Below are 23602 nucleotides of genomic sequence, written 5' to 3' on the forward strand. Positions count from 1 at the left end.
GCACCAGGCCAAGCGCTGGTCCTCAGAGTAAGTCTCTGCTAAGGTACTCTGAAGAGAGAAAAACGCTCCTCAGACTGAGAGGCTTCATCCTCCAGCAACCCATGGCCTGTGGAGGGTAAATAAACTGCCTTTAGAGCTATAAGCTTTAGTCTTGTATCCAGTCTTCCATGTAGATTAAGTCTAATCTCTCCTTCATCAGAAAGAAATCAAAAAGTAAGGGGGAGAAAAAGTGGGTCTGGAAAATAAGTTAACCCAAAGTCTGAAGGTTGTATTCCTCAAGTACAGAGACAAAGTTCTAATCCCGTATCTTAGCCAGACATCACATTAGCAAATTCCTGTATCCCTCCATTATCAGGGTCCCTTCATGACCTGCCCCTGAAAACTTCACCTCAGCCCAGTCACCTGAACCCAAGACCAGAGGACCACCTCCAGGCCAAGCCACTCTAGGAGCCCTTATCTTTAGGGACAGCAAACACAACCCCCATTCCAACCACTTGAGCTCATAGCCATATGCACTTAGCTGCTCCGCAGCACTCTTAAATCTGAGAGTCAGGCAAGGATAGGCAGACATGGAGACACAGGAGGGCCTCAAGTTCAGTGCATATGTGAAGCCTGAAAACTTGACACAAGACAGGCCTTCAGTTAGAGGCCATACTGGAGTAGCAATGAAGACCTTCCGAACACACCTCTGAATAAAAATCTGAAAACTGGGCCCAGAGCTTAGAGGCAAGAGCCTGACACTTAAGCCTCTGTCTTGGGCACACAGCTCAAGTAGAGAGTTGGGTCTGGCTAGTAAGGAGCCAGCAACACAATGGTACAACCTATTCCTTGACCCCCACAAACTCTCAGCCCCAACCTTCAACCCAAACAAAGGTCAAAATTTTAAAAAGTTGTACTGCCATTGGACAGAAACCCATTAAAAGGACAATGTCAAATAAATTCTTCAGTAACAAAATTATGTTTTCACACAGTAGAATGAAAGGAAGAAACACTTACTTCTTTGTCAGTTTTTAATAAACTCTCACTACCAGCCACTGAAGGGGTACCTAAGGCCTGCCCAAGGGGATGGACCACTGCATTTGCCACCTCTCGCCCAACGCTCTCTGGATAGCTGTGCAGCACACTCGTGTGGCCCTGATCATTCTGAATCACCAAATGCAGTGACCTCCACTCAGAGTACATCGTGCCGCTAAAGGACTATCCAAATGGCACCTGAAAAGACAAAACAGAATTACTGTTAAATTACACTGTTGCAAATTAATAAAAATAAGTAAAACACAGATTTACCCTACACGGTAAGATAAAGCAGCTACGAACACACTGCCAAGTAGACTGAGAAAAAAATACATCTAAATGTTTTGAGAATGTCCTAAAACAACCTCATGGCAAGATCAGGTAGGAAGGCAGATCCTGGGAAGCAGCTGTCTGAGCACCTCCCCAAAAGAGCCGCAGAAGCCCTGGAATGGAACTGGGACAGACGCCACTGTGCAGGGGGATAAAATTATCTGATTTGGTACTCATAACAAAAGGGAGCCCTCCTCATTCAATGTTCCAGGATAGAAAAAGATAGCAGAATGAAGCGCCCTAAGTAGGAAAGGAAGACAAAGGAAAGAGTTTACTCCAAGATCCAGATTTTTCAGTCAACAATTTCCAAGTACCTATTACATGCTAGAAACATACCCCTGCAATTTCCCGCCAATGTCCTCAAATCAGACATAAAATTCTTTGAGACTATTTCATTCCCTGCAGCAGTGACACACAAATTTCTAATAACAGTGTAGACTGGAAGTCACGGTGTTCTTCAGAAAATATATTAAGAGCTCCACTCACTGAGCATTTACTACATGCTACTCATGCAATCATCAAAACAACTCAATGAATAGGAGTGCCTGGATGGCTCAGTAGGCTGAGCGTCCCGACTTTTGGTTTCAGCTCAGGTCGTGGGATCCAGCCCCACATCAGGCTCCACGCTCAGCAGGGAGTCAGCTTGGGATTCTCTCCCACCTTTTCCCTCTGCCCCTCCCCCCACTTGTGTGTGTGTGTATGCATGCACGCTCTCGCTCTCTCTCTCCCCGCCTAAAGATAAATAAGTCTTGAAAAAAACCCAACTCAATGAATATTAATGAACTTTATCTCTATTCCACAGATGAAAAAGCTGAGACAGAGAGGTTTGCTACTTACCTGAGGCTTCAGAGCTATAACATGGTGGAGCTGGGTTTGAATCCATATCTGTTGGGTTCCAGGGACCATTCTCTGAACCATGGCATGTACTACCTTCTCCCTATCCTATACATTCTCCATGCATGTACTGCTTCACCCTGTGCTGTATATTCTCCATGAAATGATCTATGTCTACCATACAAATGAAAAACTTTCAGCCACAGAAAACATATCTGTATGAATACAATGTAAATGTTACAATCATAAACACCATGCTCATGAAGAGAATCAAGGATGGTGAGCTCTTTCCAATTAATTTCTGTTAACTTCCAACTTCTACTTGTTCTGAAATCTGTATGCCCAGCCAGCAGAGTTTAAGCAAAATACATGGGTACACTTAATCTTTAAAAAGTTCTATCCCTTAAGCTAATTTTTCTTCACACTGGGAAAGACTAGCATTGTTCAATTTTATCTTAAAAAAACCTCATTCCAACTCAACAAGTATCAGTATTTTTCAAGAGGATATGGCATTTGAGAATTATAGGCCTGCAGAATGACAATGAAACTCCTCAGCACGAAAGTCAAAGTCATTCGCAGACTGGTCCCAAACTACATTTCTTTCACATTTCCATACAGAGGAACCCACCACCTTCTCTTCCCCTCTTGCATACCTCCCACCCCCAACCCTGCTCAAACTTCTCATCCTCTTTGGGAATCTGAGGGACTCTGGGCCCTGGTACCTTTCGGTACCCTATGAGATCTGATGTCCTCCTCTGGACAAAAAGGCCCTGAAAATGGGAAGGCAAGAGAGATGGGCCAGCATCTAACAAGGTACCTACAATGTGAAGGAAGGGTGGATTCGACTATTAAGATTGCCTCAGTTTCCTTGGGTTTATAAGGAATTTCCCCAATGATATTCTAGTGCCCTCCCCAGCCCTCCCAAAATAATGGAAGGGGAAAAAGGGAAAGTTCTGATAGGGAGCCATCCCCATCAGGTGACAATTTATATTCCCACGCCACACATTTTTTTCTCACCTCTTCTAGTCAACATATATGCATACACATACATACAGTGCATACACAGTATAATATACATATACACACCATACATAGTCTCTTACGTAAATGCACAAGAATATTATACCGCAGGGACTTTTGTTTTGTTTTAGTGTAGTTTTTTTTTTTACCTTTTTCATTTTATTTGGCTTCATGTCCTGTCCAAATAATTCACTTCCCTAGATAGATAATCCATGTTGACAACCTAACATTTCCTCTTGTGTTTCTCTACCCTAACTCAATCATGTTAAAATAATATACATACTTGCATAGATAGGCATTGTATACTTTTCTCTGTTGTTTTTTTTTCCATTCAACAATGCCTCATGAACATCCTTCCAACTAATAATAGATTCTTTTTAATGACTGTGTAACATTCCATGGCATGGGTGCGGTATAACTTATTCAACCAGTCTCCTAATGATGTGTATTTACTTCAGTTCCCATTTTTTTGTCACCAGGAAATGATGCAATAAACATGTTTGTTCATATAAACACTGGCCTTTTAATTTCTATGGAACAAGTTCCCAAGAATGAAACTATTGGATCAAAGGGCATTTGTTTTTATTGTTAATAGGTCTTGCCAGATTGCTTCCCAAAAAAAGCTGTAACAACTTCCATCTACATTAGGAATGGATGAGAGCCTTTCCCTCCTCTCACTCCCCTTCTCCTGCCAGGAATTGCTTGCTTTTTTCTTTCTTTCTTTGCCAGTTTGATAGGTATGAAGTGAAATTTCATTGTTCTAGTCACATATTTACATTTTGCAGCTTGAGTCTGGCTTAGGTGGTTTCTGCCTCTCATCTCCTCTATCAGTGTTTTTCAAACTGTGGGTCATGAAATAAATGTAATGGGTACCACTTTTGTTTTTAATTACATGGAATAAGATATACAATAAAGGCATCACACATAGTAAAGGTAAGCAATATTCTGTGAAACTTGTTTCACTTTTCATAAATGCATATTTCTGGGTCACAGTGTAAAATACATTTATTATGGGACTAGGTCCAAAAGTGTGAAAATGTAACCCTAAAGTGTTTATGTAGTCTCCCAGATTTCCTGCAAAACAACTGCTTATTTCTTCACACTTAAGTTTTATATTCATCTGGAATTCACTTCTCTGTAAGTGGTGTAGGAAAGGTGCAATTTATTTTCTTGTAGATGTACAGTCAATTGTGCCATCGTCGTCTATTAAAAATACATCCTTTCCCACCAAACTGAAACACCAATTTGTCATATACTAAATCCTCATTTATAAAGGAATCTACTTATGAATCTGTTCCATTCAACTATTTATCTATTCCCATACCAATGCCATAATGATTTAAATTCAGTGGCTTTATACAATGTTTTAAGATCTGAAAAGGAAGCCCCCTCCACCTCCCCTATTCTTTTTCAAAACTTCATTGGCTGTTCTCAGAGCAAATTATTATATATGTATTCTTCTATATAAAATTTAAGATGATTTTATACAATTAAAAAAATAAACAAAACCTTGCTAGGAATCTAATTGAGATTGATTATTCCACCTTCCCAGCCTCATCTTCTACTGACACTTTCCAACACGCATACCCTTCCCCGCAGTTATGGCCAAAAGGACTACTGACAGATCACTCAAACCCCACAAGGTTTTTCATACCCTATATCACTGCTCGAGCTACTCCCACTGATTGCACTGCCACACCCCACCTTGATCCACTTTATGAAGTACTATTCCTTCAAGGAACAGCACAAATGTCCTCCCTTTGGTAAGGCTTTCTACACTCCTCAAATCACCCCTCCTCCATGTGCGTATTTCAGGCTGGTCATATCAAGCTTCACATTAACTTATTTGTTAGCCGTGTAAAGATATCTTCGCCATAAGGGTATCAACCTTTTCTGAATGGAAACCTCACTTCCTAAATCTTTGAGTAATTCCTAGCATGCAGTAGATAGTAAATAAATGTTTCAGAATGTTAAGGTTTACCAGTGGGAAACAGGAAGACATTAGAAAGTTCCCTTTATTCCACTGAGATGTCCAAATTTTGCATGCCACACACAAATAAAATTGGAACATGTCCATTTGTTTTATGCTATTAATTTTTTTTATTTTTTTTAAGATTTTATTTATTTATTTGAGAGAAAGAGTGAGAGAGAGAGCCCAAGAAGGGGGAGGATCAGAGGGAGAAGCAGACTCCCCAATGAGCAGGGAGCCCAACGCAGGGCTTGATTCCAGGACTCCCAGATCATGACCTGAGCCAAAGGCAGATGCTCAACCAACTGAGCCACCCAGGTGCCCCTATACTATTAGTTTTTTAAAAAGTAGTCAGATGGTTTCCAAATATCTGAAGAATATTTAATTAATATTTAGCATGCATTCCAGACAACACACTATTGGAGGATAAAAACTGTTTCAAATAAAAATAAAAAAAGAAAAGTTAGCTTTCAAACTCCATTGCACCCATAAGAATCATGGAGGGGCGGGGCAGGGGTGGTGATGGTGCTGCTGCATATCTCCAGGCCCTATCACTAGAAACTGAAATTCTGTATAGGTCTACATTGGGACCTGGGAATAAGCATTTTTAAGAAACAGTTGCTATCCCTCCCAATTCTGAAAAAGACAGGAGTATTATTCTTTAAAAACAACAACAACAATACTGTGAAAGACCAATCAAAACAGGTTTAATAGCTCTTAAATTCTTAAAAACTTAAATGTAAGAAATTTTAATTCTTTAAATGTATTTTTAAATAATTAAATGTAAGAAAATGAAACGTGTAAAGGAGAAAGGTATAGAAAAGATACAGTGAAAAAGTTTAACTTAACTATTAAAATGTATGTAACAGAAAAAAACATGCTGAATTTTAACAAAATACACAGACAAAAAGTATTAAGACAAAGATGTGTTATAATTACAGGCAAATTAAATAAAACAATGAAGAGAAAATAACATTGGAAACAAACATGAATTAAAAAAACAAAGCAAAGCAACAAAGATATTGTTTTGTACCTATTAAACTAGCAAAACAAGTGATAAAACTCAATTCTGATTAGGAGATAAGGCCAACAAGACACACTCAAGAATTTAAGTCAATGGTTTTCAATACAAAAGAACTGCCGCCTAGAGGGCATTTTAGAAATATTAAGTGCACTTCTGGTTAACACAATGATTGGGGTGTGCTATTGGTATTTATGGGCAGAGGCAGGAAATCTAGACATCCTGCAATGCAGGAGACAGTCCTGCACCAGGAACAATTATGCTACTTTTCACATGACTATCAAATGTCTGCCAGAAAATCATTCTGTCCTTAACTGTCTAAACCTAGAAATGTAACTCCATTTTATACAAAAATAAAAAATATTTTGTGCTATTTTAATATACACTGAATTTTCCAGTAATGCAATTGTGTAAACTGCGAAAAGACTGGACCTTTTATGTTTAGAACCTTACCATACCAAGAATTGTTAAAAAAAAAAAAAATTGTTGACCATTTCACAAAAATCACATCACCGAAGGCCATGCCACTGGTGGTATCTGAGCTGCTGAGAGCACACACTGCTATCGGGAACACAATCACAAGAACTACATACACACTTCTGTAGCCCTTATTTCAAAATGTCAAATATACAAGAAAAGAAAGTCTCTTCAATAAATGGTGCTAGGAAAATTGGATATTCACATGTAAAAAAAAATGAAACAACCCCTATCTTACACCATTCACAAAAATTAACTCAAAATGGATTAGACTTAATTGTAAGACATGAAACTCCTAGAAGAAAACATAGGAAAAAGGCTCCTTGACATGGGTCTTGGTAATGGATTTTTTGGAAATCATACCTAAAGCACAAGCAACAAAATGAAAAATAAATGGAACCACATCAAACTGAGAAGGTTTTGCACAGCAAAAGAAACCATCAACAAAGTGAAAAGACAACCTACTGAATGGGAAAAAATACTTGCAAACCATGTATCTGATAAGGGGTTAATAACCAAAACACACAAAGAACTCATACAACTCAATAGCAAAAAACCCCCAAATAATCCAATTAAAAATGGGCAAAGGATCTGAATAGACATTTTTCCAAAGAACATATATGAATGGACAACAGGTACATGAAAAGGTGCTCAACATCATTAGTCATTAGGGAAATGCAAATTGAAACCAAAATGAGATATTACCTCATGCCTGTTAAAATGGCCATCGTCAAAAAGATACAGTAAATGCTGGCATGGATGTGGAGAAAAGGGGACCCTTGTACACTGTTGGTGGGATTGTAAACTGGTACAGCCACTATAGAAAAAGGTATGAAGTTTCCTCAAAAAATTAAAAAAGAACTAGCATATGATCCAGCAATTCCATTTCTGGGAATATATCCAAAGGAAATGAAAATGCTAATTCAAAAAGATATCTGCACCCCCATGTTCATAGCAACGTTAATACATGGAAACAACCTAAGTGTCCACTGATGGATGAATGGATAAAGAAGTTGTGGGGGGTGTGTGTGTGTGTATAATGGAATATTACTTAGCCATAAAGAAACAAGAAAATTCTACCATTTCAACAACATGGATGGACCGTGAAGGCATTATGCTATGTGAAACTAGACAGAGAAAGACAAATACTGTATGATCTCACTTATATGTGGCATCTTAAAAACATACAAACAAAAAAACCCCACCAAAATTAGAAAAAGAAATCAGACTTGTGGTTACCAGTAATGGGGGCTTTGGGGAGGGGAAATTGGAGGAAGGTTGTCAAAAGGTACAAACTTCCAGTTACAAGATAAATAAACACTAGGGATATAATGTACAACATGATGACTAAAGTTAACACTGCTATAGGACATACAGGAAAGCTGTTAGGAGAGCAGATCTTAAGAGTTCTCATCACTAGGAAAATATTTTTTTCTTTTTATTGTATCTATAGGAGATGATGGATATTAACTAAACATATTATGGTAAGCTATCCGAAAGACACTGTGGAAGTTCAGAGGACAAAAGATTACTTTTGACTGAAAGAAGGGCTGAGCTGGAAAACAACAGGATAAGATCAGGGAAGAATGAATGGGGTATTGAAGGAAGGTTACGATTTTAACAGAGATAAGAAAATTAACTGAATAAGAGTGAGAGTAAAAAGAGGCGGGTAGAAAAGAAAAATATACGAGGAAGGGCGCTTGCTTCAAGTAGCAACAAATAGCACCAGAAACTAAAAACCTAGAGTGGCAGAAAAAAAAGCTGTATGTAGAAGGGATAAGATTTCAAAGATAAATGGTGACCAATTTTGAAAGAGTATGAATGCTAGGATTGGAGATTTATAATTAATTCAGTAAAAACTGGGGCAGAGAATGAGAGAATATTAACTTTATCATAGAAATGATACAACAGAAACTAGAATTTCGTCTAAGTGTCCAAGACAGGCTGAAGGGACAATAGAAAAGTAAACTTCAGTGTAGCTAATATACTGAGGAGGGGGAGGGAGGGAAGGATGGGGACGAGGCAGGGAGGCCCGGGCACTGCAGTGAGAAAAGAAGACATAACTGAAGTTAGATAATTAAGGGCTCTGATTGCTAAGTTAAGGATCCTCCCCAGATAGGCTCAGTCAGCTAGCACCCTGAGCTACTAGCAGAGAAGTCTCCAGAAGTAAATATGACAGGAGGAAGGAGAAGATGATGACAATGCTCCCCTGCAGATCACTTAATTTCTTCCCAACTCTATGTGTCCATTTTCTAGGTAATCTCCCTGGAGGTTTCTATCATCAGGTGACTGTGTGCTGGTAACAGCTTATGGTTTGTAGGCACTACTGCAGAGTAACGTGAAGGTTTGGTCTAATTGACAGATTACCAAAATGATCGATACGGTGGTAGCGGTAGATGCACTGAGACCACAGCCAGACATTAATTACATCAACTGACTCAATCAATATTTATAGGGAATAATAACAGTGAATAAATAAAATCCCTGTTCCCAAGAAGCTTCAAGTCTAATTACAGAGAAAATTTTTTTTAAAACTTCATAAAGTAAATCCAGACATCAGTTATTTCATGAAACAAACAAATTTATTACACACCTGCTTTGTATCAGGTATTGTCCTAGGTATAGGTACGCAGATATAAACAGGACACGATGGCTGCCCAAGGGAAGGTTTCATAGTGAGGAAGACAAATCTATGACAACACCAGAGTACTGCAGTATTCAACATGATTAACTGACATGGTGAGTTCTGAAGTCAGCATCAAACAAGAGAAAAACATTGCCTGATAACAATGTACCTTTGTAAAACTGATCATTTTCAAAGAGCTTTCACATGTTATTTCATTTTATTCCAATAACAAGCCTAAAAAGTTCAGTAAGACAGAGGTACTGGACACACTAGGTGAGGAAACAAAAAAGGCTGTAACTTGCTCAGAGTCACATCAAGTGACAGTAGAGCTGGGACAAGAAACTCCACCTTTTGCTCCAAAGTCCAGTGCTCTTCCCTTTTGTTCTGACTCCATACCTCATCATTATGACCTTGGACAAGTCACTTGGCATTTGTCATCGTTCCCTCATCTGCAAAACAGGGAGAACACCTGCAGTACCTACCTAAAGTAACTCAGGGGAAGGATCAAATAAAGTGACATTAAGTCAACATATTTTAAGATGTACAAAGGCAAGGTAAACATTATCAGGCATGCCTTGTTTCTCTTAGGAAAAATAGGACACAGGGTGCCAAAACACTGAGTAAATAAATGAACCATGCTGGATTTTAAAGCACACATTGCTCTCAAGGTCACCCATATAACTTTATGACGAATAAAGACAAAAGGATTATAGTTCACATTTCTGTTGTAGTCCCATTGACCCTACAAGGCAAGTATCAATCAAGTTTCATCAGAAAGGAATGTATTCACCTATACACCAGATTCTGTTGGGGATCCTATCAAACACCTGAATCACAAGAAAGAAAGACATTCCTCCCTAAAAGGGTAAATAGGTAGTTTCTGCTAGTCTGTTTAAAAAAAAAAAAAAAAGCATGAATACTATGAATACCCTGCCCGCCCCCCACCAGCACCACCACACTTCTCATCTTTTATGCCTTTTATGCCTGCTCTGTCCAATACAGTAGCCATATCCACATGTAACTACTTACATTTAAATTAGAAATTCAGTTCCTCATTTACACTAGTCACCTTTCCAGTGCACAGTACTCACATGTGGCTAGGGGCTACCATATTGGACAGCGCAGATACAGAGTAGCTCCATCACTGCAGAAAATTCTACCCAGCAGAGCTGCCTTAGATACTATACTTCTATTTTTATTACAACTCTAACTAGACTATAGACTCCTTGAAGACAGAGGCTGTGTCTTATTTATCTTGGAATCCTCAGTATATAAAGTACATGTCACACACCAAGCATTCACTATACATCTAATTGAGTATCTCAAACATAGCAGACTACTCTGTCATTTCCCCAACCCCAAAACACACACACACATACACACACACACACACACACACACACAAACACAAAATAACAACAAACAAGACATCCTCTCACGTGGGGCATGGAGGTGGAAGGAAATACTGCGTGCAGAGGAAGGAACCTGCTTTCTAGCCCTTGATGTGCTAGAACTCAACCATGTAGTCTTGGGTAGTCTTTCTTCACCTCTAAACACTTAGAATTAAACTCCATGTACTTTAATTTTAAAACTTTAATCATCTTGTACCAAAAGAAATCATGTATTCTATCCAAACGGTCTTTACACATGTCAGAAAACACATCTGCTAACAATGATGAATATCTCAAATTAAACAGAATCCATTTCTAAGTCTCAGGCTCTCTTGATTGGAGCCACTTTTGGTCTTTAATGAACATGTGAAATATTTCACCTTTACTTTGGATATCAACTACAGAGTAAAACATCAGGCTTAAAGATTGAGTTTCTTCCATGTGCCAAGGCCAGAACTGGATACTCTGTCCATATCTGATCAGAGAGAAACAAGGGCAAGTTTCTTGAGTATCTGAATTTAACAAGAATTGTCCCATCGGTTTCTCTATTAGCCTTAGCCTAAAAATTGACAAAACAGTCCAAAACAGAACCAAGAGAATCTTTCTATAACAATCCTTAGCCTGTAAAGAATGTCTTTTATAAAATGTATATATTTTTATTTAGTCCACATACTTCACCATATTTAACTGCTATAAAAAAAATCTTTATTGTCCAAAAACCTCTTCATAATGACCTTCACACACATATTCACTCATTCCCTTTTATAAACTTTACATGGTTTGACGACCAGCCAAGAACAAATACAATCTGAATTACTGGCCTGCCTTTCTTTAAAATCTGTAAATATGTTGGGCAATAGCAGTTTGGGCATTTTACAATAAATATATACTAAGTTTGTCAAATCCTCTGACATCAAGGTTTTAATCTTCTGTCGGGTCTGTTCCGACATAAGTACTACTTATGTCATCTCTCCTAATGAACAGGATGAACTACTACTAATAGCCAATTCCATCTACTAGCATTTATCAAGTACCAACAAGGCAATAACATTTAGTAAATGACAACTAAACACTATTTTGGACAACGAGGTAAGGAACATATGCAAAGGCCTAAGGACAATTAAAGGTCTCCACTGCAGAACTGATCATATCTGATTATGATAAAATCCGATTTTAAGAAAAATCAACCAGTGTTGATTACATATCATCCTACATAGTGCCTTGCCAGTGTGAGAACTCAATGTGTTTGTCCAACTGCTGGATGGATAAATTAATGAACCTAACTAGAGTGCTTCTAAGCAAAAAGAACAAAACTCTATAGGCTAAGAACTACCAAACATCTTTTGCAAAAATGGAAATAGAGAAGAATCTGTTTACAGCATTAAGTCTATGACATAGAAGAGACTCAAACATGCCAATCAGTAAAAGCTGTGTAAGTCTATATCAAAACACTGGGCGGAACAGAGATCAAAAAAATAGTTCAAGTTGCTCATAATCCAGTAGAAGAGACAGAAATGTGTTGCATTTCTGTCTCTTCTACTGGACATAGATAAAGAATTGGTAAATTCCATTATGATGATGCTAAAGAGCATATAAGAACAACCCAAGGTGGTTGAGTGTCACAGACATAGGCATCCCGAAAGGCATGTTGGGAGTTAGGCAGGCAGAGACCGGAAGAAAAAGCTCTGTGCACATGTATAAGAGAGCGCAGAAGTGTATGCGTTTGGGTGGAGTGGGGACAAAGCATGGAGGATAGCCTAGGCAGAAGAACAGCATATGCAAAGATGACCCAGAAGTTAAAGACACTAGACCCGTGAGTACTGTATATCCAGGAAAACTGGAAACTAACAGTTTTACATGAGATGCATACACTGTAAAGGTACAGCAACTCAGAAATCCTGCAGAGAGAGTTACTTTCCATCTCCAAGTGGCTTTCAAAGTGGGGTAGTCACTGGGCCTAAAGATATGATCTTTGCAAGTGGAACTTGAATTTTTAACAAACTCCCAGATGATTCTCCTACACACTTAAACTGCAGACTCACTGAAACGTCTTCTGAGATACAGGACTGCCCACCCCAGCAGTTCCCAAAGTTTGCTACACACTGGAATCACATGGGGCGCCTTAAAAAATACTGACGTCTGACTCCCCCGCTTCCCCCAAACATTCTGATTTAATCGGTCTGGGTCTGCTGCCTAAGCTTCAGGAATCTTTAAAAGCGGCTCCAAGTGACTTTAACATGCAGCAAAGTTGGACAGCCACTGACCTGGAGTCAGGCTGCCTGGGTCCAAATTACCAGCTATGTGACCTTGGGCAAGTAAGTCACCAAACCATTCAGAGCCTCAGTTGCATCGTCAGTAAAATGGGGATAACCATCCTACCTTACAGGCTTGTTGTGAAGTTAGATGTGGTGAACGTAATGGCCTGGCACAATGCCTGGCGTGTAGTGAGCGCTTAACAAGGGTCTGCTGTTTATTCTCGTTATTAACTCTTCCTCACCCGACTGTCACTGTGCAATGGGCAGCATCGTCCCCACTGGACGGCAGCAACTCAAGCAACCCTTCTGCTGGACCAAATTCCTCGCCGGAGTTGTCTAGCTCCGCTCCAGACCCGCCCCCTCCCCCAGGTTGCCAGGAGAGCGCATCGCCCAGCCCGGGCAGCTCCCAAGGGCTAGACCCGGTCGGAATAGACCCGATAGAAGCCGCCGACTCCCGCCACCCCCCCAGCCCCGAGTCAGGGCCAGGCTCCACCGGACCCCGGGGGTCCCCCGAGAAAGGCAGAGACGTGCTTCCGAAGGCAGGGCCCTTGGGGCACTCGGGCCCGAGAGACAGATTTGGCCGTTCCGGGACCGCCCGGAGGGGAGGGAAGGGGAGGGTCCGGCCGCGACGGGGAGGGCCGTCCGGTTACCTGAGGCGACGGGCGGGGCCCGCATCGCTGGGGCGGGCGCCGCCGCCGCCGCCGGCCGCGCTCGGCCTTCCGCCTCACGCCACCCGCGCCATAGTGCCGGCTCTTTTGCTGCCCAGGCCGGCTGTCCTCAGGCGGTCGGTCTGTCCGCCCGTCAGCGACTCTCCGAGGGCGCCCGGGGGACGACGAAGGCCGGTCAGGCCGGCCGGCTGAGCTCTGCTCTGGCAACTTCCGACTGCCAGGGGCGGCAGCGTCAAATAACTCCCCGAACCGAGTGGACCACCGCGCCTGCGCGGCGCGCCTGATCAGAGACTTCTGCGGGTCCGAAGCCGCGGCGTCAAATAATTCCCGAGACACGGCGCCGGAAGCTGCGCGTGCGCAGCTATCCCAGATCGCCGCGCGGGGCATATTCCCTCCTTCCTTTCCGGATCAAGTGGAGTGGGAGGAGTGAAGTGACGGCTGCACCTACCTCGTCTCAATACTGCCGAGGGGGTGCTCCACCTGCATCCCTGTGAATCAGTCCAGAGTTCCGTGTTTTCTGTGCGGACGGAGTAAAGGGCTTCTCTGCAAGATTCTGGCTCCTACCCAGGTTCTAGAAGTTTCTCACATCCCACCATTACATCACCCTTTCTTTGAAATGTTGCCCTTTTCCCGCTGCTCCCTTATTACCTGGGCATAGCATTAACTGTAAGAAATACTCAATTCCAGGCCAGGAGCAGACTACAAAGATGAATCAGACATCAGAGCCTCTGGTTAAGGAGCTGAGTCTGACATAGGCGAGAAGACATAAATAGTGATAATGATAGCAGGAGATAACGGTTTGAGCACCTATGATGCACCATAGATTATGTAAACATTACCACTTTCAATAATTTGGTTTCAGCCTCAACGAAGAAAATAATAAATACCCTTAAGTAGGTACAGCTCAAGTGCCTTGGGAGTGTAAACGGGGAAACTTGGGCTGAGAGAAGAAGAGGGAAGCCACGGCTTTGAGACTGTCCTTGATATTTAGAGAAGACGGGATCAGGGTGTTGAGTAGTGCTGAAGGCATGGTTGTCTGAAAAGGGCTGAAGAGAGCAGAGAAAATGCTGACTCCTCCTTACCTTCGGTTAGAAGAGACCACAAACTGATACTCTCATAAGAAGGATGAAAGAGAAGAGTGTTTCCTCAAGACCTTGCCAGCGCCCCCCCCCCCAAGCTCTACCCCAGGAAAGTTGTTAGAGGAAAGAGGAACAAGGAGTAAGAATGTTCTAGGACAGGAATGGGGCTATATCCAGGACACTTTGTGGATCAAAGCAATGCATTTCAATTAAACACAGTGTGACAGACACTGTAAGAGGATCACTCAGTATCTATTCCAACCACTTATCCCTTGCCTTTCAGAATTACAGAGACTGGAAAGCAAAGCATACCATTCCCAACCTCCGTTACAGCTAGGAGTGGTAACAAAACGAAGTTTCTGGCCAGTAGGATGCAGACGAAGTCCAAAGGGAGATCTTCCCTTCCAGAATAAAAGGAAGTCTTTGGAGACGTTGGTGACCTTCACCTTTCCCTTACTTCACTCATGGAATTCAGGCACAGCACCTGGAGGTGCTGCAGTCATCTTGAGACCATGAGGAGGACTGTGCTAAGGAAGGTGGAACAGAAAGACAAAAGAAGCCTGGTTCTTTTTTTTTTTTTTATTTTAAGATTTTATTTATTTATTTGACAGAGAGATAGTGAGAGCAGGAACACAAGCAGGGGGAGTAGGAGAGGGAGAAGCAGGCTTCCCGCAGAGCAAGTAGCCTGATGCGGGGCTCGATCCCAGGACCCTGGGATCATGACCTGAGCTGAAGGCAGACACTTAAGGACTGAGCCACCCAGGCGCCCCAGAAGCCTGGTTCTTTAGGACATATTGAAGCAGCTGCACAAACCCTGGACTGCCTTCCTGTTTTATGAGACGGGGAAAATCTTTAGACCAGAGTTTGTTGAGTTATATGTTACTTTCAACCAGACTCATTTCTAACATAATATTGAATATCTGTGATATATCAGACAGGTAAGGGCTGATATTGAAGGTGACAGAATGAAAGAGCAACAGATGGTGGGAATTGGAAAAGTGACAGACACAGGACTAGGAAGCTGTCTGAAAGCTCTTAGGGAGAGAACGAAAATGCATCTAGTTCCCCCCTAGTGACTTCAATTCATTTCTGAAAATTCTGACTCTTAAGTGAAAGCTGTTAAATTAAGGAATATATGTTTCCATTAATTTTAATGGGAAAACAAAAAAAAAGTTCAATTCCAACCCAAGACACCGAAATATTTTAATAGAAAAATATATCAATGGAATAATGCAAATAAAAATTATATAAGCAATAAATAATTTTAAGTCAAGAGTATGGCTTTAAAAAAAGAGTATGGCTTTTACATAAAATGCAAAGTGTAAGAACAATTGTACTGGTCGGAAGATAAGATTTAATATTTGGTGGGGGTTGGTGGAGAAAAGATGCAAGAGAGTCGTTCTTTCTTTATTTTTTAAGTAGGCTCCACACCCAGTGTGGGGCTTTGAACTCACGAGCCTGAGATCAAGAGTCAGATGCTCTACTGACTGAGCCAACCAGATGCCCCAAGAGTCATTCTTTAAAGGTAATACATTTCTGCACCTTTTTCTTTACCATTTTTAAAAAATTTTTGAGGGCTTCACTTAAACCAACATAAGAATAAAGCTATAACCTACCTACACACACACACGCACACCTGTGGGGGAAAAAAAGACTAAACATAACACTTTGAAACATGTGAGGAAAGTGTTTCAGACTGTGCAACAGACTGAGGAAACATGAAATGCTGTACAGAGGGAAACCTTATGGTTTCTCCAAACACAGTGCCCAATTCAAACATGTTACACATCATAATTTCTAACTAGAAGAGTAGAATAAATTGGGGGAGTGTCTTCCTCTGAAACTGTTATGTTAGAATATCACTTTGTATTGTGTACTTAAATACTGTGTATTAAAAGGCATTGCAGTCGTTAAGCATCTGCCTTTGGCTCAGGTCATGATCCCAGGGCCCTGGGATCAAGCCACACATCGGGCTCCCTGCTCCGCAGGAAGCCTGCTTCTCCTTCTCCCACTCCCCCTGCTTGTGTTCCCTCTCTTGCTGTGTCTCTGTCAAATAAATAAATAAAATCTTAAAAAAAAAAGGCATTGCATTCAAAATAGGAAAAATGGAGTTATATTAACCTTTTCTGGCATACTTTTTTTCCCCAAAGTTGGCCAGATAGATAGATAGATAGATAGATAGATAGATAGATATACAAAACCCTTCCCACAGTTCTTACAATGTAACCAACACTCTTCTCACTGAGAAATGGGATCCATGTTCCCTCCCCTTGAGTCCGGTTATGACTGTTCTGGTCAATGTGGCAGAAGGAATACTGTGTGGCTTCTGGGACTAGGTCATAAAGAGGTTACAGCTTCCACTTAGCTTACCCCCTTTTGCAATACTCATCCTTGGAACCCAGTCACTATGTTGGTAGGAAGCCCAGGCCACATGAAGAGACCATGTGGAGATATTTCCACTGACAGCCTGAGCTAATGTCTCAGCTGGCAACATTAAATGTCCAGATATGTGAGTGAGGAAGCCTTCAGATGATTCCAGTCCCCAGGTTTCACGCCACCGTACCTGACACCAAGCAGAACAGAGACAAGGTAATCCTGTTGAGCCCAGACCAAAGAGCAGATTCATGAGCAAAATAAATATTTTCAGTGTTTTAAACCACTAAGATTTGGGGTAAATTGTATGCGTTCATAGTAATTAAAACACTTTCAAGAGCCATAATTAAGAAAAGTTATTAACAGATGTATGAGAGGTATATCATCTGTAGCCAATTTTTTTTCTTCTTTTTCAAAATATACAGAACTAGTTTGGGGTAGATAATGGTTGGGAAGACCCACTTCTATTTCTCTTGAACTTAAGACAATACTGGCACAGTGTAGGTACTCAATAAACATTTGTTGGATGGATGGGTAGATGTGGGGGTGGTGGATGGATAGTGGATTAAAAATTCATTGGCTTAGCATCTAACCCACTTTCTTGCTCTACTGTTAAGTCTTAGTGAATAATATCCAGTGGCTGGTGGTACTGCCATCATTAGACCTAGGTAAGAGGTCCCCTGCTCCAGACCCTGTGCCTCAAGGAGTGCTGCATTTTGGATTGGTATTCCTCAAACTTTTCCAAGCGCCCCCTCCAAGGCCAACAATGCCACCTTGGTAGGGTGCCCCAATCCAGACCAGGCCCCACGTGGGTCCTGTTAGCTAGAAATTTCTATCTTGAAGTTTTCTAAGCCTTACTCCAGTGGTTGAGACTGGCCAGAGCCAGAAGTGCCATCCAGGCAGGGTGATGCACTCCCAGACCAAGTCTATCCCCTGTGAGTCTCATTCTTTATTTCTTCTCTTTGAAGAGCTCTTCAACCTTCTGTCTCACCACCCCCCCCCCCCCACAATCACTTATGTGTGAGGTTGACCAGATGCCTTGAAGAGCTCCAGGACTTACATATATGGAATCATTCTGGAGTCTCATGGCCAGTTCTGGTTCCAGGAGGACAGCCCAGTGAGGAACTCACCTTTTTTTTTTTTAAGATCTTATTTATTTATTTGATAGAGAGAGGCACAGCAAGAGAGGGAACACAGCATGGGGAATGGGAGAGGGAGAAGCAGGCTTCCCACCGAGCAGGAAGCCCGATGCAGGGCTCAATCCCAGGACCCTGGGACCATGACCCGAGCTGAAGGCAGACGCTTAACCATCTGAGCCACCCAGGCACCCCAGGAACTCACTCTTGTTAGCAGAGTTTCTTTCACCAGCTTGTGTGAGGTTGGGCTGCCAAAATGGTGTTGGCATGCTGATTTTGGTGACTCACTCACATTGAAACCAGGGTGAGTTTAGGACTCTGAGCTACCAACAGTCCACTGCAGATGCTTGAGCTTGAGTTGCATGATGTGGGCCCAAATGTTGGTCTGCACCTCTGTGTTCAGACCATGTTACTGCTCTGACCTACTGCAGCCAGAGTGATGGGGGCGGGGAGCAGCAGGGATCCTTTACTCCATGTACTCTGCAGTCCCTTCCTCAGCTGGCCCTCAGGGTGATCACCTCACCCCTTTTGTCAGGAGTTGCTATGCCTATCTCCTCCAACGACTTGAAGTGTTGCTCTGCAATACCAATGTGCTCTTCCCATTGATGTACTTTCTTGCCTATCATGGACTGATGGCATGGTGTTCTCATTGTCTTAAGCCATACAGAACAAGGGTGGATGTATCTTGTATGAATGGGACTGCTCTTCTCGCAGATCCCTTTCCTGTGCTCCCTGCTGGTGGTGGTGTGTGGAAAGCGAGTGTGGTCAGCATTGAAAGCAATCACATTTTAGGAACGCAGTGATTATTGCCTGAAGAGTTCAAGACATGATTCGAAGATGTGTTGTCCATGTTTATGAAACAATACTCCAAAAGGTAAATTTAACATGACCAGAAAATAAATTATCATTCACATTTTCCTGCGTATTCTGGGTAAGATTTGTATTTGTAGTTCTCATCAGTGAGTCACAGTAAAAATCTCTGGGTCCTTGGAAACCAGTATATCGAGACCACCACTCATGGATGATGCAGCATCATGAGTAATAACATACCAAGCATTAAATAAATGTATTAGAAGACTACAAAGTTAGGTTATATTGCTTCAGTACTAACAGGTTCCAAATAGCGTATCTTTTTTGGCAGTGGGAAATATGAAATTAAGCAATAATGGCACATTTTATAGTAAAAAACACGAAGGGATGGTTCTTGGACTTGAACTGGAAGAGATGGTGCCTGGATACTACCAAGAATTTTCATGTGCCCTGATAGGACAATAAATACAGTCCCAGCACCTCCTCCTTATCCATTATTCTAAATTCCCATCAATGAATCACTATATTCCACATGGGCCCATGAATTTTGTAATATATATTTTTAAGCAAATTGCTTATATAGAAAGGAGCCATGCAAAAAACATTTGCTCAAGGTCTTGCACATACTAGGGCTGCCTTGGCTAGTATCCTCTTCCCCCGGTAGGCCCCTCGAGTTTCCATGAGCTCACTTCCTCCACTCTTGAGAGCACCATTTTCCAGGCAGTCTTGCTTGCCAACCCGGGCCCCACTGGAGTGGCTGCTTGTGCCCAGAACATCCCCTCCCATCAAAAGGTCCAATTCTACATATACTCCTTTCCTGCTTGGAGGGAGTGTGCCTGCTCTTTTATTTTTAAGACCAGAAAATAAATTTTGTGACCAAATAAGGGCAAGCCACTGAGAATGGACTGTTGTCTGAAGGCCGTGAGCAAGGGCCATCACAACATGTTTATTTTGAGAACTCAACATGATGCCTGTTCACTGGAAATCTAGTTCGGCAGTCCAGTGTCATACAGGGGAAAGTCAGCCTGGGTAAGCAAAATGCCCACAGTGCCTCATGCAAAGCCTCCATGGAATACCTTAATAACTTAAAAAATCAAATGAGGGGGAGGGCAGGGGTCAAACTGGGCCAACACAACAAACACCAGGGACTGGAATTCCACCAGACTTCCTGTCCTGCATCTCTGCCTCTCTCTGTATGTGGGTTTCTGACTTCACACTCAATCTGTTTTTTTGCATACAGTGAGAGACATATGCTGGGTTTATCCCAGGGCACATCCGCATCCCTCTTCCACTGAGGCTAGGCACAGCATCTACATATAGTCGTGCACTGGACAATTCATGGGAGCAATTCACATCGTAGTTTACTGTTGAGAAGCAGAGATGCTGGGGATGCTTGGCTGAGCCAATGCCACAGAAAATGGAAAGAAAAGGATAGATTTTCCTAGCACATCCTTCTCTGGTGAGGAGTGGCCCTTGATGAGCCCATTCCAACGGAGTTCAAGGAATCCCATCTTGACCCTTAATGACCTCCCTAATAAAGCTGCCAGGGAATAAAGCTGGTGTTCTGATTCCCTCGTGGTTAGGAAGGAGTGCCAAAGACCAAACACTGGGGATTTCTGAACCCTCTGAATTCCTGTCTACAGGGGTCAATACAGGTAAGTCTCCTGTGTGATGGGTCACATGCTCCCTTACTGGTGGGAAATCCCAACGAAAGCATTTGAGGGCATAAACTCCTTGTGTACTGTTCTAGTTGCATTCCACAAGTTTTGATATACAGTATTTTCATTTAATTTAAGTCTGAATATTCTCTGAAGTTTGTTTTGGTTTTATGTCTTTATGTTGTAGTCACATATTGTAGTCTATATGATACTGACGCATTGGTATGTGAGATTTGCTTTGCAACATACAATGTGGTCAATATTTAGAAATGCTCCAAATGTGCTTGAGAAAAATATATACTCTCTCACTGTTGGGCAATGTTTTCTAAACATGTTTTCTAAAATATGTATTAAAATCAAGCCTATATTCCAAGACCATAATCTTTGGAAAAGGAGAAACTGTAACTTTACAGTGAAGTTTGGCAGCCACCCCTTAGCCAAGTGATCAAGGTTAATATCACTAGGAATAAGTCATGTTGATATCATGTGCCCCTGATGTGTGATGAAAGGGAACTTCACCTCTGTGATAATCCTTTCCCCAAGCCCATAACCCCATTCTAGTCATGAGAAACCAGCAAAGAAACGCACATCAAGGACATTCTACAAAATACTAACATTCTCCAAAACTGTCAAGGTCTGGAAAAACAAGGAAAGACTTGAGATGTTGCAGATTGGAAGAGATGAGGAGGATACACCCTGATGAAATGTAATGTGGTATTCTGGACTGGATCCTGGCACAGAAAATGGACATTACAGGGAAAGCTGGTGAAATCCAAACTGAGTCTGGAGTTCAGGTAATGGTAATGGGCCAATATTAATTTCTTAGTTGACAAATATACTGTGGCTACATGATAGCCGTGTGCTTGTTAGGGGAAGCTGGGTGAAGGGCATATGGGAACTCTCTGTACTAGGTTTTTAACTTTTCTGTAAATCTAAAATTATTCCAATAGAAAAAATTTATTTATTTATTTATTTTTAAAGATTTATTTATTTGAGAGAGCGAGAATGAGAGAGAGAGAGAGTACATGAGAGGGGGGAGGGTCAGAGGGAGAAGCAGGCTCCCCGCTGAGCAGGGAGCTCAATGCGGGGCTTGATCCCGGGACTCCAGGATCATGACCTGAGCCGAAGGCAGTCGCTTAACCAACTGAGCCACCCAGGCGCCCCTAGAAAAGATTTATTTTTAAAATTCAAGCTTGTTGCTTGTGTTGTTCAAATCTTGTAGTAAAAATAAAGTAAGGGAAACAATAAGGTGAAGGGTCTGTCTCCATTCTCTAAAAACTACTTTGGAGCCTTCAACCCCAATGTCCCCAAGACAAGGAAACAAACACAAAACTTGGCCATCTTCTTGATATGGTGCAGAAGAACCTATAATAAATAATAACGGAGGTCAATATTTTAACAACGAATTGGGGCATCTGCTTTAGCAGGTGTTTTCATATGTCTTCACCGCATCCCTTTAAGGGAGGTAACCAAGGCCCAGAGAGGGTGAAACGTGTCACCCAAGTCGCGCAGCTGGGTTGAACTGGGCGCGTGAGGCACGAAGCCAGGGCTGCCACACTCACTCCAGGCTGCTGCCCCAGCCTTCTGCGCTGCATGCCCTCCACACTGGCCCTCCCCTCCAGCTCCCTCTACGTCCCCCACACTGCTCACGAACGTGCACCACTCCTCCATTGCCCAGGTAATTCTACTTGCTCAGGGAGACCTTCTCTGACCCCCCCGCCCAAGATCTCCGGTGTTCCCATTTAGTCCCACGGCACCTTTCATTTGTCCTCCAGAGCATTTATTACATTTCTTCATTTGTGGGTTACTCATTTATCATGACAGGACTGTGAGCTTACAATGGCCTGTGTTCACCGGTGTGTGTTCCCATTGCTTACCGCAGAGGCTGACACTTAGTAGGCACTCAATAAACAAGTAGTGACTGACCAAATGTACTAACTTGGGGCACACCAAGGTTAACTCCAGGAGGTGGGGCTTGCGCTAGAGAAGCACTACAGAACTTGGTGTCCGGCTTCCAGAAGGTCCTGGAACATGATGCGGGGACTCCATCAGGCATGGCTACTGTATACCCGGCCCTACTCTGCCAGGATGTAGGATCCCCAGGAGGGATACTGGAGAATGGGGGACCTACGCAAGAGAAGCTTCTTTAAGACTCTACAGAATGCAGCAGCCTTCCGGTAGAGGGGGCAGCCTCAGGACGCTCTTCTTACATGGAATTAGCCTTGAACCCCTCACCACCTAGATCTTTGCTGTCCAGTAAGGTAACTGCCAGCCATTATGTGGCTACTGAACATTCAAAAGGTGCTTAATATAAACCCAGATGTGCTATGAGCATAAAATACACACCAGATTTCAAAGACTTAGCTTGGGAAAAAGTGCCAGATATCTCATTAGTAATTTTTTATGTCGGTTATATACTGAAATGACAGTATTTTCTGATGTATTGGCTTAAATAAAATATATTATTAAAATGTAGTTCACCCTCTTTTTATTTAAGTGGCTACTAGGAAAACTTTAAATTACCTTTGTGCGTTGCATTGTGTTTCTATTGGATAGTGCTATTCTAGGCTATAAGCTCCATGAGACCCCTCCTCTGCTTTGGTCAGAGCTGTATGCCCAGCTTACAGCAAGACTCAGCACACAGTGACTGTTCAAAGACATGTGGATTAATAAAACTTACTATCTTAGGGCGCCTGGGTGGCTCAGTTGGTTAAGCGACTGCCTTCGGCTCAGGTCATGATCCCGGAGTCCCGGGATTGAGTCCCCGCATCGGGCTCCCTGCTCAGCGGAGAGTCTGCTTCTCCCTCTGACCCTCCCCCCTTTCATGTGCTCTCTCTCTCTCTCTCTCTCATTCTCTCTCAAATAAATAAATAAAATCTTAAAAACAAAACAAAACAAAAACTTACTATCTTAGTACTTGTGTGTGATCCTCTTGAGGGCA

General features: G+C 42.1%; 1 protein-coding gene across 7 annotated transcripts in view; it reads right to left on the reverse strand.

Annotated features, from left to right (window-relative positions):
• RALGAPB (Ral GTPase activating protein non-catalytic subunit beta) overlaps positions 1-13873 on the reverse strand; it is an 83266-nt gene extending 69393 nt beyond the window's left edge. For all 7 annotated transcript variants that reach the window (XM_032419208.1, XM_032419206.1, XM_032419205.1 and 4 more), the window contains exons 1-2: positions 13588-13873; positions 997-1212 (exon numbers count right to left, since the gene is read on the reverse strand). In XM_032419208.1, the coding sequence (XP_032275099.1) occupies positions 997-1182 (186 nt within the window). In that variant the 5' untranslated portion in view covers positions 1183-1212; positions 13588-13873. The remainder of the gene's footprint in view (positions 1-996; positions 1213-13587) is intronic.
• Positions 13874-23602: the final 9729 nt, after the last annotated feature.

This window comes from Phoca vitulina, unplaced genomic scaffold (assembly GCF_004348235.1).
Source record: "Phoca vitulina isolate PV1807 unplaced genomic scaffold, GSC_HSeal_1.0 scaffold22, whole genome shotgun sequence".
NCBI lineage: Eukaryota > Metazoa > Chordata > Mammalia > Carnivora > Phocidae > Phoca > Phoca vitulina.